This window comes from Salminus brasiliensis, chromosome 6, assembly GCF_030463535.1.
Source record: "Salminus brasiliensis chromosome 6, fSalBra1.hap2, whole genome shotgun sequence".
NCBI lineage: Eukaryota > Metazoa > Chordata > Actinopteri > Characiformes > Bryconidae > Salminus > Salminus brasiliensis.
In genome coordinates this window covers 43,467,138-43,482,553 of record NC_132883.1, presented here as the reverse complement: position 1 = coordinate 43,482,553, position 15,416 = coordinate 43,467,138, and the positions used below count along the sequence as shown (strand labels likewise).

Below are 15,416 nucleotides of genomic sequence, written 5' to 3'. Positions count from 1 at the left end.
ACACACACACACACACACACACACTTCTCATATCACTCAGTAGCCATTTGCATGGGTGTGCTGCATAATAGTTTCTCAGTACTTATTTAATTACACTAAAAAAAACCCAGAAAAAGCAATGGTGGCTAACATGGAAGGCTGAAATAGACTATATGGACAAAAGTATTGGGACACCAACACATTCCAGTATCCCACCTTTAATGACATCCCATTTTAAAAGCTATAGGCATTAATATGGAGTTGGCCCCCCTTTGTAGCTCTAACAGCAGTTACTGAGTCAGCAGAGTGTTGGAGACTTTTCTGCACGATGTTCCTCAGCACTCTGCGACCCTGCTCTGGAATCTAGGAGGTACTAAACGTCTCCAGCTCAGTTGTTGTTGCAGTGGTGGCTCCTATTACAGAACCATGCTGGAGTTCAGTGAGCTCTTTCACTAATGTGTGTAAGAAAGGCAGACTGAATGGCTCGGTGCTTGATTTTTCACACCAGTGGTGTTCACACCTGAACTCAATGATTAAGAGGTGTGTCCCAATACTTTTGTCCATATAGTGTAGCTGTATATGGCGTACCTGAAATATTCAGTACTATTAGGGTTATGGTTAGGTGCAACAGGTCTAAAACTCAGCACTTACCCACTCTGCATCTCGCTCTCCTGATTGGCTTGTCCTCCTTGGTCTGCTATCTCACCTACACAGATCAGTACTGTTTATAACAGCAGCTATCGGCTCTCACGGTTACTTTTAGATGGGCGTGGTTATTCAAATATATGAGAATAAATGTGTGTTACATTGTGATCTCATTAACATAATATACAGATATATCTGTGTGCTCTGCTTACTGGTGAACTGCACAGGCACCATGACGAAATCCTCAGTCTCTGAGGAGAAGGAGTCTTTCAGCGGAGAAGCAGAAGGAGGCGTGTCTTTGGGAAGTGGGTGTGGTCTTTGGGTTTCAGCGTCCGACTGCCAAGCAGGAAATAAACACTCTTCATATGGGTGGCAATTTAAAACGTTAATTAATTAATTAAATTATTGTTAATTCATTCAGTTATCACTTAATTAAAATATGCATTTAAAAATGTGTAAAATAATGAATGTGAAAATAACTATGTGTGTGTCACCTGTGTGGGGGTGAGGTGTGAGGTTGAAGAACCACTGCTAGAGCTTCCAGATCCTGAGCTGGGGTAGGAAGGCATGGGCACAGGAGAGGCTGAGTGAGAGAAGGAGAGAGACGTCACTAAACTTGATTAACTGAAAATCCTGTTAGGAGAAGGACAGAGTGCTGCTTCCACTGGAAAATATGAAAATCCAATGAAAGGACCAAAAGTTTGTGGACATCTCCTCTAGCTACTTAATTCAGCCACTTATTGCTGGCAAGATGGCGCTCTACATAGCATCGGCTAGGGGGGTATTGGGCATTCTCTGGAGTGGTGAAGCTCCATCCAGTATCTTTGGGATGAGCTGGAGTGTCCAGAACTAATCATCCAACATCAGTACCTGACCTCACTGATGCTCTTGTATGGCTGAATGCAATCAAATCCTCCCAGCAATGCTCCAATATCTGGAGTAAAGCTAGCTTTCTTACAGGACAGTACCTGCTGTTACTGCAGCAAAAGTGCAGAGGACAGACTGCCAATTAAAACCCTTGATTTCAGAAGAAACACTGGATGAGCAGATGTCTGCACACTTTTGCTCCGTACAAACAGCTATTTGCTAATCTTTTAACACTCCTTCATTAAGTGCTTCACGCTTCATGTTCATCTAAAGTGTCTTCCTTGGTTATATGAAGAAGTTGGTCTTGCATAAATAATAATTTGACAGGGCTTTGATGAAAAGCCTCCCAAGAAACCAGGCAGAAAACAGAGCAGGGCTGTATTTAAGGAAATACCTGAGAGTGAAAAAGGCAAAGCTTACATTTTCGCACAGCTGAGCTGGCTTCCAGGAACGGGTGGTGAAAAAACTCATCTGGGAAAGAGCAAACAACAGTTATTTAATTCCAGGAGGTCATATTTGTGTTTACTGGATGAACCGGAGATCATCCATTCAAGCTGTGTAAACGTGAGCATGCACTGACCAAAGTCCATCCGGTCTCTGTGGTTCCTCTGCAGCAGGCCCAGCAGCAGGTGCCGTAGGTGACTGGAGGTTTCACGTGGGATGCTGGGAAAAGGGGGTTCAAATAATATGAGATTTCGCTTAAAAACACTACAATCAAACCCTTACATGCTGAATGTGGGCTGATTTCTTAACGGGATGAGCCTCTCCTGAAGTAGTGCTCAGGAAAGTAGTAACTATACCGTAATTCTACACAGAGGTTCTGTTACTGTTACTGGTACTGATACCAAGTCTAGTCCTGGACTAAACTGCAGTGCGGGTGGTGAATCATGGTTGGAAATTGTGTTAGTCTAGGCTGAGTCTTAACCTGGGTCTTGGAAAGGTGGCTCCACATAGGGCCCAGCCCCTATATTCAGCCTGCACCTAACAACTGGGGTTATACATAGGGCCCACCCCCTATACTCAGCCTGCACCTAACAACTGGGGTTACACATAGGGCCCAGCCCCTATACTCAGCCTGCACCTAACAACTGGGGTTACACATAGGGCCCAGACCCTATACTCAGCCTGCACCTAACAACTGGGGTTACACATAGGGCCCAGCCCCTATACTCCGGTGAGCAAGCCAAAGGCTCCCTCAGAGCTGGAGGACGAAACCTTGGGAGGATCCAAAACTCAGAAGTGGGACTTTGCTCTGGTCAGGACTACTTATAAATGACTGATAGAAACTCACGCTACCACCACATGTGCTGATATCATCATACTATAGTAGATCACCAATATGAGCATAGTAGAGACTGTACTGTTACTCAAATAATGAAAGTAATCATGAAGGTTGGTGGTGGTAAGAATAATGATAGTAGCCAATAGATAGAGCCCATGTCAACTTCACTGTAGTCGGTAGGCAGATAGCAGTAGCAGGAGAGTGGGCAGCTGGTCTGACGCGGGTAGCAGAAGTCCGTATAGGGACTGTATGGATTGGTGAGTAAACGGTAGGTTGGGACACTAGTCAGAAGTCCTGAACTTTCTGCCCAAACTAAACGTGGATGATCTTTGACCGAGCCATCGACCAAATGTTGCTCTTGTGCTCATCGTCTGGCAGCTCAGCACACATTTGGAACATTCTCATGTTAGCGAACTCGACCTTTCCTCCATTTCACCACTTTCCCCGTACCCGACTGAGTGACGTTAGTCCTGTTTATTCATGCTGATGTGTTTAATGTTGCTCTATTAATACCGATTACAAGCTCATCAGATCATGTTGTAGTGGACTATCCAGTTCCAAATTGGCCGTTAGCTTCACCCGCACGTCTCCAGATACACACTCTCAGTGTATCTCAGGGTTCTTAAGAGTTTGTACTGGTTTTCCAATGAACACAATACAGCACAGCATACTGACACTAGCTGGTCCAGCTAACCAGCCGGCCCTCTCCACCCTCTTATTATTACAGGGGGGGGATATTTGCAGCTGCTCTGCAAACCCTTTTCAACTTTGCAAAACTACCGACACAACTGCACGTCCTGAATGACCTAAAGTCAGTTCCTATAGCACCCCCTAGTGGACATGTACTGCTAAAGCTGTGGCAAAGTGTAAACATGATCATATTTTTGTGCTTCTGCAAAAAAACAAACAAACACACAAACAAACACAGGATCATGTGTGCCTTGTTTATCTTAGTACTTAGTATTAATGGCTTCAGGGAAGACTTTAGAAACCACTTACTTGGGACTGAGGTTCCGGTTTCTTTCATAGAATTGTCGCAACTCCTGTGGGCTGCTGGCCTAGAGAAGTAAAAAAAGGGTGAGAGAGATACACACGATAGTGTGAGGGTGTGGAGCAACCACTTACCATCTTACACAAACTCACTGACCTGTTTATCTCGGCACTAACGTGTGCCACCAGTCAACATCCTAAATCTAAAAAAGACTGATCGCTTCACCGGAGATGCGCCACCATGAAATTTAGCAGCACGACTACAAACACAGACCCATTGAAACAGAGAGCTGCGGCTATTTATACCAGACAGGTTAACCTTCATGCTATGCGGGTCTGGTTGGCTGACCCAAGGTGAGTGGCCAGGGAAAAGTGTCAGTTGAAAGTATGAGGCCGAGTGCTGGCGAGTGTGCTGTTCTCAGACCAGCCAGGCTGGTTGAAGCCCACTAGCAGAACAAGACTAAAACGGCAACGGGTTCTGAAACATTCTGAAACACAAGGACATAAGTATTGGGACACCTGTTTGTTTATAGTTTCTTCAGAAGCCAAGGGTATTAAAAGGAGTTTATCCTACTTTTGTTGGAGTAACTCTGTATCTACAGTCCAGGGAAGAAGATACTAGACTTTCTACTAGATTTTTTTTTTGAAGCATTGCTGTGAGGATTTGATTGCATTCAGTGATAAGAGCGTTAGTGAGGTCAAGATGTTGGATGATAATCACCACCCTACCTCATCATCCCAAATTCCCAATTCCCATTCCAGAGAACACTGGAGTTCCAGTGCTCCACAGCTCAATGCTGCTGGGGGGCTTTATACCCCTCTATCTAGCCCACGCCCCGACAATTTTTCTGTCCTGCACCGAAGAGTCGCTCACTGCCTTCAAACCCAGACTGAAGACCTTCTCCTCTTCCGAGAGTACTTGGGCGAATAGTATTAGAGCGGATGGAGTATGATGGTCTCCATATTAACTTGTGTGTCGTATCTAAACTTAGAGGTATCTTTAAATTTTATTCTATTCAAACTAGCTGAGGTTCTTCTTCTGAGGAAACAGTGAGGCACTTTTGTAAGTCGCTCTGGATAAAAGTGTCTGCTAAACGTAAATGTTCCAACATCTAGTGCAAAGCCCTCCCAGAATAGTAGAGGCAGATACAGCAGCAAAGTGGCCCAAACTGCCTATAAATACCCTTAATTTCAAAAGACACAATGAATGAATGCGTGCCTACAAACATTTAGACAGGCAGATACAAGGGTTTAGTATACTGAGCTTCAACGCTCAGCTTCAGGCTTCAGGGTCACCAGAGTGTCACCTTAGGTATGAATAGCAGGTTCCATTAAACTCTTGGCACCACTCTTCGTTCAGTAATAGGGAACACCCAGGTCAGTTCAAATAACTCTGATGTTATCTCCCTGTCTTTTACATCATGTGCAGTGACAGCGCAATAGAAGAGGCCTCTCTGAAGCAGATAAACATGAACCTATTGGTACCAGGACTAATGCCAGATATGGGGAATAAGTAGAGGGGTATAAATGAGTTGGGGAGTTTGGGATGACATTAGATGGTGATTATCATCCTCACTGATGCTCTTGTCCCTGAATGCAATCAAAGCTCACAGCAATTCATTGACAAAAAGTCTAGTGGGAAGTCTTCACAGGACAGTAGAGATTACTACAGCAGGGGGAACTCATTTTAATACCCTGGACTTCAGATGAAACAATGACAAATGAGCAGGTGTCCCAATACTTTTGTCAATGTAGTGTAACATTTATACAGAACATTGTGGAGGTTCTCCATCACTGTGTTCATCATTAGAACATCTCCAAAGTTCTCCTCATGGAGTCTAGTATTATTTAAGGTTCTCCTGGTTTGGTAAATCAGGGCTTAATGATGGTAAATCAGGTGAGCTGCTGCTGCTGCTGCTGCTGTGCTGGCTGGACTGGGGGGGGGGCGTCCAGGAGAAACCTGGAGGAACCGAGCTCTGTTCTTCAGATTAGCTCACCGACAAGATCTCACTACTTTCTTTCTTCAGAATGAGAAGCTCCTGTTTCTCCTTTTTACTGGATTGATGTTCACCTGCTTTATCTGTTCTGATGTGATCTGGAGCTTCTACAGTATAAACTCTCTCACTGCTGAGACAAATGATTTATAGTAACGTGACTAAGTGGCTACAACCTCTGTACAGTGCTGCATTTAGCCGTAACCATGTTCAAGTCACGCTGACCACCAACAAAGCATCTATATTTGACTCGTGTCAGGCCTCCATGACGTAAGATTTCAGCAATACAGTTAAAATAAGTTATGATGTGGCTTTAAAAGCTGAAATGTGGCCGTACTGAAATGTGGTGCGTTAGGTGGGAATGTTAACACTGCTGCCACAAGCAAGCCAAGCTGAACTTCTGGAAGCTTGTAGTGGAAATAAAATAGGGGTCTACTCTCGGGCAAGGGCACCCCATTCCCCATACCCAGAATGTGAGGTGGGGGCAGCTGTCTGCCTGACACAGAAGAGTTATATGTGCGCCTGTCTGGTTCTGCTGACATCCTCCGGTTCTGTTTATCAGATGATTATGAAATAGTGTCACAATCACAATTTCACACCGCTGTGCTGCCGTGTAAATAAATCTGCTGTTGCGATTTCACAATGAAAAATGTTCCAGACTGACCCTTGACCATGGACCCTTTTTTCCGTGGGAAACCAGGGGACTGCTCTCTTACGCAACGGCATTATGTTTTGGAATCGGCTTTTCCAGTGTAGTGGGCCAAAGACTAGTCCTGACCTAAAACCACAAAACCTGTCTGGAATGTTACTGAGTGATGTACTCTGGTAGAGAGCCTGGTCCCAACACTTCTGGCACTGGCACTGAGAATATACAGCAAATAACTCCATTACATACCATATGGACAAAAGTATTGGGACACCTGCTCATTGTTCACTGTTTCTTCTGAAATCAAGGGTCTTATCCTGCTTTTGTTGGAATAACTGCCTTTAATGTCCAGAGAAGAAGGCTTTCTCCAAGATTTTGGAGGAGCATTGTTGTGAAGACTTGATTGCATTCAGCAACAGGAGAATTAGTGAGGTCAGGATGTTGGATGATGATCACCACCCCACCTCCTCATCCCCAACTTCCCAACTCCTCATCCCAAAAGTATCGGATGGAGCTCTACCATTCATCATTCCAGAAAACACAGGTCTTCCACTGCCCCACAGCTCAATGCTGCTGAGGGGCTTTATACCCCTCTACTAGCCCACGCCTGGCATTAGGCAGCATGGTGCCAACAGGTTCATGTTTACTAAGCCTCTTGATTTGACTTGACTTGAGAAGTTGTTCATATGTTGGTCAGGCTCGGGTATGTGTATGCTACCTGAAATGGTGCTTTTCCAGTCAGGCACTGGAAGATGATGGTGCCCACACTCCACAGGTCAGCTTTGGCATCGTAATTCTGTGACATGATCACCTCAGGAGCCTGCCAACATCACGTGGAACTGTTACTGTTAGGTGCTCACCAAGCTTCAATCCACAGTCAGTACTGGACGCTGGAGGAGACTTACCATGTACATGGGGGAGCCGCAAAGTGTGGCGGCCATAGTGTTGCCCTGCAGGTACCGGGCAAAGCCAAAATCAGCTGGACAGAGAGAGAGAGAGAGAGAGAGAGAGAGAGAGAGAGAAAGAGAGAGATTATAATGTCTATGCATTACAGGGCTTAACAATGTATAAAAGAGCTGATCCTGCTTTTGTTGGAGTAACTGTCTCTACAGTCCAGGGATGAAGGCTTTCTACTAGATTTTGGAGCTTTCAGCATTGCTGTGAGGATTTAACTGCATTCAGTGTCAATAGCGCTGATGAGGTCAGGATGTTGGACGATAATCAGCACCTTACCTCATCCTCAACTCCCTAACTCATTGCTAAAAGTACTGGATGGAGCACCAACCATCATCATCATACCAGGGAGCACAGTTCTTACACTGCTCCACAGCTCAATGCCTCACAGCCAATTGGTTCACATTCACTCTCTCCTCCTTTTCCAGAGAGTCCTATTCTATCAGCAGTACTCCTCTACAGGGACTAGACGAGCTGTGTCTTTGTGTGTGTGCATGGGTGCAACTTAAAGTAGCTGAATGCATTCATTACAAGGGGTGTCCACAAACATTTGGTCAGGTAGTGTAAATGGGTAAATGGATCTCCAGAGACAGTTTATTATGTCATAGATGATACTGATTATTGATTAATTGAGCACAATTGGCCGTGCTCTCTCCAGAAGGGTGGTGGGGGGGTGGGTCTTCTAGTGTGATGAAGAGCCGGGTACCTGGCACTTTAGGGGGGGGGTGGCTAGCTTAATATGTATCGGAGGAGTGTCCCTAGTATTGGAAGCATTGCTAGTGCTAGGGGGAGCTACGGCGGGACTCTGGGAGTTTGGCAAGGTGCTTTGCTTCCATCTCTCTGTATTGACACAGTGAGTCAGGCGCTGACAAAGAGAGAGAGAGAGAGAGAGAGAGAGAGAGAGAGAGAGAGAGAGAGCAGTGCTGGTCACAGGGCTCGTTCTTGTCCCTCATGAACAAACAGAGCTGAGTGGCAGGCACAGAACACACAGCGCAGTCTTCGGAGTTGACTCAACAGCCACAGTGTTTATAGAAGTTCTGCAGGACAATGAGTTCAGCACTGTAGGCCTCGCTTCAGCTTTGGGGAGGACTTACTTGTGCAGAGTAAACACTATCTTCTATAGCCATCAAAACACAATATTTGAGAAAACAAGCTCAAAGATCACAAAGCAAAACACCCTGCAGTCCTCAGGAGATGTTCTGACCCAGTTTGGTCCATCTGTCCTGTTTCAACACCTTCAACGCCTGATATATCCACCCCATGACACGAGCATGACACTGGATCCACATAATCAGTGCTAATGCTGATTGCATGTTTCTAATGTTATGGCTAATATTATGTATGTCTTTGACAGCCCTTATTCAAATAACTACCCCAAAGGCCCACCCAGTGCTCACCCAGTTTGACGCAGATGTTGTTGGGGTTGGCCCTGCGTCCTGCGCTGTAGGCCAGGAGGATGTTCTGGGGCTTCAGGTCTCTATGGATGATGCCTTTACTCCTCAGCACACTCATAGCTGCTGCTATCTGCAGCAAGAAGCTCCGGATAGTGTCCTCGCTCAGAGAGCCCTTAGCTGGTTGGATACAACAGAACACAGCAGATGAAAAACACACGGCAAAGAAGTCACTTTACACAGTGGCTCAATACAAGCTCAATGCAGGGTTACATCAGCTCAAAGCTAAAACCATTAGGCTGCAGGGGGTTACCTCATCCTCCAAATGAGTGAGGTTAAATGAGTGAGGTTAAATGAGTGAGGTTAGTGCGAGACTAGCTCTGGATTTTGTAATCACTGGTAGCTGATCTAAACATTGATGTAACTCAAGGTTTTCCCATGTTAGTCCTACAAAACCAGAGCCCACAGTTTGGTGGTTTTTCTGCTCTGACACATTTAGTAAACCTGTAAACTAACAGCTGAGGTGGATCACCAAACTGTGCTGGACTAAGGCCCTCCAGGTCTAAGCCCCTGATGAAAGTTGCTGGACAATCTGGCATCATGGCCTCTTTAATTTTGACTAAATTAATTGAATTTAGTTAAAAGTTCTCCTAACTCACATCAGCTTGGCCAACAATCCATACTGAGCTGATCCTCACTATCATCAGTAAATGAGCTGCAGCTGAAACTGATGAAATACTGTGTAAGACGTTCAGTCTGTGGCTCCGCCCCCTTAGTCTGTTTACTGTTAATTCCCATCTGCAGGTTACATACTGGGAGGCTTTTAACAATGGAGCGCTGAGCTAATCGCTGGGATTTAAACTTACGATCTCCTCAGACTTACTGAGCAGCAGTTAGACCGCAGGGCCGGTCGAAAGCTTTGTAATTACACAGTTCTGAGTGAATTTACCTTCCCTTCTTTCTCAGGCTCACAAATGTACATGGCTTCACAGCTCTGGAGTGGAGCAACTGTCTAACTGCCTGCTTGTCAGGAGGCTCAGGAGATCATAAGTCTAAACCCCTTTAATACCACTAACAGCCCTCCATGGTCAGAAGTCTGGGAATAGGAAGGTCTCCCCCCATGTGATAGGAGGTGTTCTAACCTGCAGATGGAAATAAACAGTAAACAGATTGAGGGGGAGGAGCCACAGACTAAACATCTTACACAATTTGAGGACCAGCTCAGTGTGTAAAGTTGACCAGACTGGAATGCAGAAGTAAAACATGTGAGTTAGGAGAACGTTTGACTTAATTAAGTTAAGTTAACAAGCTAAAACTGGTGGTTTTAAAAAGCTGTGTGAAAAGGCCATCATTACTTTACTCCGCTACTCGCCCCCAAGCCGTCTATTTCCCTATTTCCTCCCCCAAAATCCACCCCTCCCAGACCCAGCGGTGAGAGGAAGGTGTATTTTTAGTCCTGTTTTTTTTCCACCACAGGAAAGAAGAGATTGACAGGTGGATGAGGTCAGGGTGTGTTTCACCCGGCTGCCGCAGGACCCTCCCATCCCACAAAGCAAGCAAGTGGGTGAGGACGGGGGATTGAGGAGGGGGGGAGGGGAGGAGAGGGTGAAGCAGCAGGGGGCAAACAGTTCTCTAGAAGATTCTATTAAAGGCTTGAGGGAGGGCGACAGGGGCCTAAAATAAACCAGGCTGCGCTAATACGGTGAATATAATCTGCCTCTGAAACACTGAGCTTTTGGAAGCCTGAGAGCGGGAGGCCGGTGTGGACACGCGTTTGTGTTTGGTGAAGTGCGTATGCGTGTAGGTGTAGCTGCACCCAGTTTCTACGAAGCTCTATTTTTGGAAAGGCATTGGCGAGTGGGGGGCTATTCAGAGAGGGCCTGGGTTTGTTTTCTGGGGAAAGACTGAAGAGAGAAGTTTTCAGATAGTATACAGAGCTCACAAACAATGGCACTCAGCTCACGTTCTGAACAGCCTTAACTGCAGCTCGTTTAGGAGTCAGGGTTATTGCAGAGGAGTCAACAGGGACCAAAGTGATAAATCCACAGGTTCATTACAGAGAATATGAACCTATAGTGAACCTTCTCTGATCCAGACACCATTGCAGTCTGAGCTGCTGGTCTGGACTGTGATTAGAACGTCATAATTAGGTAGTAAACACATGTGATATGGATTTCTGTTGTTTTGCCTGAGCAGCACAACCAGTGGTAGCATGTAGAATATAAGCTCCCCAGACAACAGATTAGTCACCTTGTGTGTTTAGGGAGGTAGTAACTTCATGCTCCTGTAGATGGCGCTGCACAAGGATGCTTTGGCTATAACTACCAGTGGGGTGTGTGACAGGATTCATAGATTGAGACGTGATGATAGATTGGATTTGTGGGAAATGGGTCGCAGAGACAGTTAATGATTGGCTAAAAGGAGTGATTGTATTTGGGCGTGGCCGAAGACCACAGAGAGAAGGGAGTAGCTGAATCTGCAGGTGTACGGCAGCGTACGGTCATACGGGTCTATGGGTCCACCAGCAGGGGCAGAAATCATCCTCATGCAGCGCCATCTGCAGGAGCCTAAAGTTACTGGCACCTTTAACATGCACGGTAATAAATTTGGTCTGAGGAGATTATTTTAATATTTTAATACAAAGCTGTTTAGGTGAATGTATAGGAATCATTGCCCTTCATCGCTGTCAAGCGAAAACCTGGCATCTCCAAAATGGCAATTTCACAGGAAAAGGAAACGACCTTCCTAACTTTTAAAAAATATATATTTATTCCAAGGCATTTTGGAGCATTTCTATTGGTGCAGCCATCTTGAAATTTGGAGACAATGTAGAGAACAACTGTGAGATTCATATTATGTCAAAAAGGGAAAAACATAAAATACGGAGAAACAAGGTTTTAGCGTGACAGTGATGATATGTAGTCTCTCCAGTGCTCCAGGACCTACTGGATCAAAGCTGGACCATGAGGATGTTTGATTTGGTCAACCAGAACGTTACTGTAAGCCCATGTCCCCACTCATCCTGAGAGACCACATATTTTACACTACAGTATTTATGACTTATGAAACAGTGTTTTCTTGTACAATAATATTGTTTAAAGTTAAAGTAAAATGTGGTTCTTCAAAGGTTCTTAACGAAAGGCAAAAGTTCCACATAGAACAATGATTCAAAGAACCGTTTGAATGCAGATATGATTCTTTACCTGGTTAAATGATTCTTTAAATACAAAGAGGTTTTTTACAGAACCTTTAAAAATTGTTAATTTTTTGCACTAAACCCAATTTTAAGAACCTTTTCTAGACTGTGTTTTGGCTCAGAGTGTTGACTATGTTGTGAAATACACTTTTAAAAACCTCACTACTTTTATTGGCACCACAAGCATTAAACTTTGGCCTCAACTGTTAACAACACCCTCACATTTTAGTGTGCTACACTTGTATAACTCTGTATTGGAGAACTCTATGTCTGTAAGTGTCCCTGTAATGTGATGCTCCTTATGGACATTGCTGCATCAAAATAACTGATCCTCTGGGATCTGAAATCCAGAACACCAAAAGGAACTGGATCATCCTGAAAGACTCATAATATGAAGTTTGAAAAAGTGCTGATCACTCTTTACCTCGCTCTTAAGCTCAGTAAAACACTCTGAATTCCTCATGGTTGTAATGCGGGATGTTTAAGGCTTTATTATCCCACAGTCTTCCCTTATAGGTTTCTGTGAATGGTGCCTTGTTGGATCATCAGTTTATTCAAGCAAAGGTGTAGATTAGGTTCCTGTGGTGGTTAATTTTATGGAAAGAGGCTGGGTGACTTACAGTGCAGGTACTCTGCTAGATCTCCACCATTGCAGTACTGCAAAAGAAAGAACAACAAGCATGACACTGAGACCCCAGGAGCGTCCCACCGGCATGATGAGTGAGTGTAACACTACGGCACTAAGAGACAGCAGCTTCAGCTTCATCAGAGCTCAATATATTGTTTCGTAGGCAGGTGTGAATTGAGCAGTGTTTCAGCCGTGCTATGCAGACATGTGTGGAAGATGATCTCTGAGAAAGACAATTCGCCCGTCCGACAAGCTGTTTACACTTACCTCCATGACGAGGTAGACACATCCCGAAATTTCCTGTTTACAAAAGCAGAGATAGAGAATGTTACTCCATCCAGCCTCAAATGAAGAAGTACAGTGTCAGCACATGACGTCCACAAAAACAACACAAATCACATCCTTAATCTTCACGTGTAGCTTTTACAGCACAATACGTGACCTCCCCACCGCCCCCCACCCTCCCAACACCACCACCCTCCCTCCAGTAATAAGGGAGTGAGCTTTAGCCCCAGCCAGTGAGTCAGCAGACAAGCCCTTGAACACTGGCTGTGAAAACAAAGAACTGGCACTGCCTTTAATACCTGATCTGGCTCTGAAGAGGTTAGCTTTTGCACGTCAAAGAGATCCCCTCCAACACACTGATTAGAACTGATTAGACGTTTAATGATATAATGAAGATGACAATGTGCTAATATTTAGGGTAAAACTGCATCCTTACACTATTTTTTAAACCTAAACCCCAATGGAGTTTGAGGTATTGTCTTAATATCTATATGTCAGCTGTTTAAACAGTTCGCCCAATCACATTTGAGCATTCTGTGCACTTAAACAATGATCACAAACCATAACATTAGCCAAACTAAATCAAGCCATGGTCGAATGTGAGTGGTCATGTCTACAATTCCCTAACTGCCCCAATGTTTGGTTTATTTCTTTGCCCGTGAATTCACTGACGTGGTCTGATCCAGTTATTACGCAACAGGAATCACAGAGGCCAGGGCTTAGCAGGGCTGGCCAGAGTCCAGCCAGGCCAGGCTGGTTTCCACTGACAGGGCAGGAACAGGAGACGCCAAACTGCCCAGCTGAGAGGAGACAACACACTCTCACATGGGTGGGGAGGTTGTTGGATTTAACGTCACGGGGCCAGTCAAAACACGGGACGGGTATAAAGAGTTATTTTTGGAGAACGTAGCAGAATACCGAAATATTTGAAGCAATGCAAGAACCCAGTTTCCAAAAGTATCACGGTGTTAAAATAACTTTAACCAGCCAAGAATGTCTAAAGCAATTGAGTGAGACTCATGTTGGGGTCAGTAGAGAAAATGCCTACGCGTTAGCCCTGAGCTAGCTAGCACTGAGGCCCTTATAAAGGTATGTACAGCGGTGGGCAGCCAACTCCAGCACCCGGGGAGCAAAGAGGGCAAAGGGCCTTGCTCAAGGGCCCAACAGTGGCAGCTTGCCGAGCCCGGGAATCGAACCCACAACCCTGTTATTAATAGCGCAGTGCTCTAACTGCTGAGCCACCACTGCCCTAGTGCACTGCTCTTGTGTTGCACCGATACCAATACTGCATCGTTATTGTGTGTAAGTGCCAGTATCGGTACCGGCACTAGAGAGCACTGATACCATAAAGCTTACTGACACCGTTATGTTTTTTTTTTTTTTTAAACAAATAAAATTTTGGTTTGCTTACTTGTATGTTGATACATAGAGACGTGTTCTTGTAATAAAATGTAAATTTGAAACACTAAATCAAAAGCTGATTGGTGATTGGTACTTGCTTACTGCAATCTGCCGTATTTTTATTGTTTCACAGCTCTAAAACTTTTCTAATGTGCAGCTACTCAACCAGTACATGCTGTTCATTTATAGCCATCTATCGAGTATTTAAGTCAGAGCTGGTATCAGTATCGGATCTCGGTATCGACAGATACTTTAAAATCTGGTATCGGTGTAGGAAAGAGTAGAAAAAGTGGTATCGGCACATCCCTAGTTCTACCAGTTAGTTAAAGCAATGATTCGGCTTGACATGACAGCCTGGATCTCTGGGGGTGTCCATGTGCCTGTGCACGTCCTAGCCGGGCATAATTCCGCAGCATTAGTTCATACAGTCAGCCGTTAGCTTTAGCTAGGTTAGGTCTACATCGTCCCATGTCTACACCACTAGCTCTCACAGAGGACACTCACACAGCACTCACTGAGAACAACTCACTGCACAACAAATGAAGCCATTACCCCTTCCAGCACAGATGGGCCTTTAAGTGTGTCCATAAAGGCACTTCATTAAAACAGCTGGTAGTTTCTGCTGACGGAGGCCTAGCTAGGTTTACTTAAGCCATTGTACTGTGTGTGCCAGACCAGCCACTAGCCACCTGGTGTATAAAACACTGCGGTCAGGCAGGTCCTGCTTGGCGCCTGTCTGCTGGGAGAGTCAATTTACTCCCTCTGCTTCAGCCTAGACACATCCCCACACTGCCAATACAGTAATAAGCACCTTTCTTGTTTGTGTGTGCCACTGGAAGTGGCTGCATTGTGTAGGTGGATTTGTGAGAGCGTGTTCCCACTGGCAGGGCTGTGTAATATAAAAGCCCTTATTATGTTCAGGCGCTTCAGTGAAGGTCACGGCTTTTGCCAGGAGTGGGAAAGGAGCGACGGGCCTGTCTGCCACTAATGGTTTGTGTGAGCTTGCGATGTGGGCAACGCACAAGGGTGTCGGTGGTTTAACCAGTTGTGATACAAACAGCCCTTTCAACAGCAAATCAAGCCAAGCTGAGGATAACAGACAGGAACCAGAGCATGCAGGAACCATGCAGGTGCACCCGGTTAACCCTCGATAGTTAG

The 15,416-nt window shown here is 45.1% G+C and overlaps 1 protein-coding gene across 1 annotated transcript in view; it reads right to left on the bottom strand.

Moving 5' to 3' along the window:
- ulk1a (unc-51 like autophagy activating kinase 1a) overlaps nt 1-15,416 on the bottom strand; it is a 28,742-nt gene that overhangs the window by 10,536 nt on the left and 2,790 nt on the right. The window contains exons 4-14 of the mRNA XM_072682505.1: nt 12,840-12,872; nt 12,565-12,601; nt 8,755-8,928; nt 7,309-7,382; nt 7,122-7,223; nt 3,773-3,831; nt 2,072-2,154; nt 1,912-1,962; nt 1,119-1,207; nt 837-960; nt 631-685 (exon numbers count right to left, since the gene is read on the bottom strand). Of these exons, the coding sequence (XP_072538606.1) occupies nt 631-685; nt 837-960; nt 1,119-1,207; nt 1,912-1,962; nt 2,072-2,154; nt 3,773-3,831; nt 7,122-7,223; nt 7,309-7,382; nt 8,755-8,928; nt 12,565-12,601; nt 12,840-12,872 (881 nt within the window). The remainder of the gene's footprint in view (nt 1-630; nt 686-836; nt 961-1,118; nt 1,208-1,911; nt 1,963-2,071; nt 2,155-3,772; nt 3,832-7,121; nt 7,224-7,308; nt 7,383-8,754; nt 8,929-12,564; nt 12,602-12,839; nt 12,873-15,416) is intronic.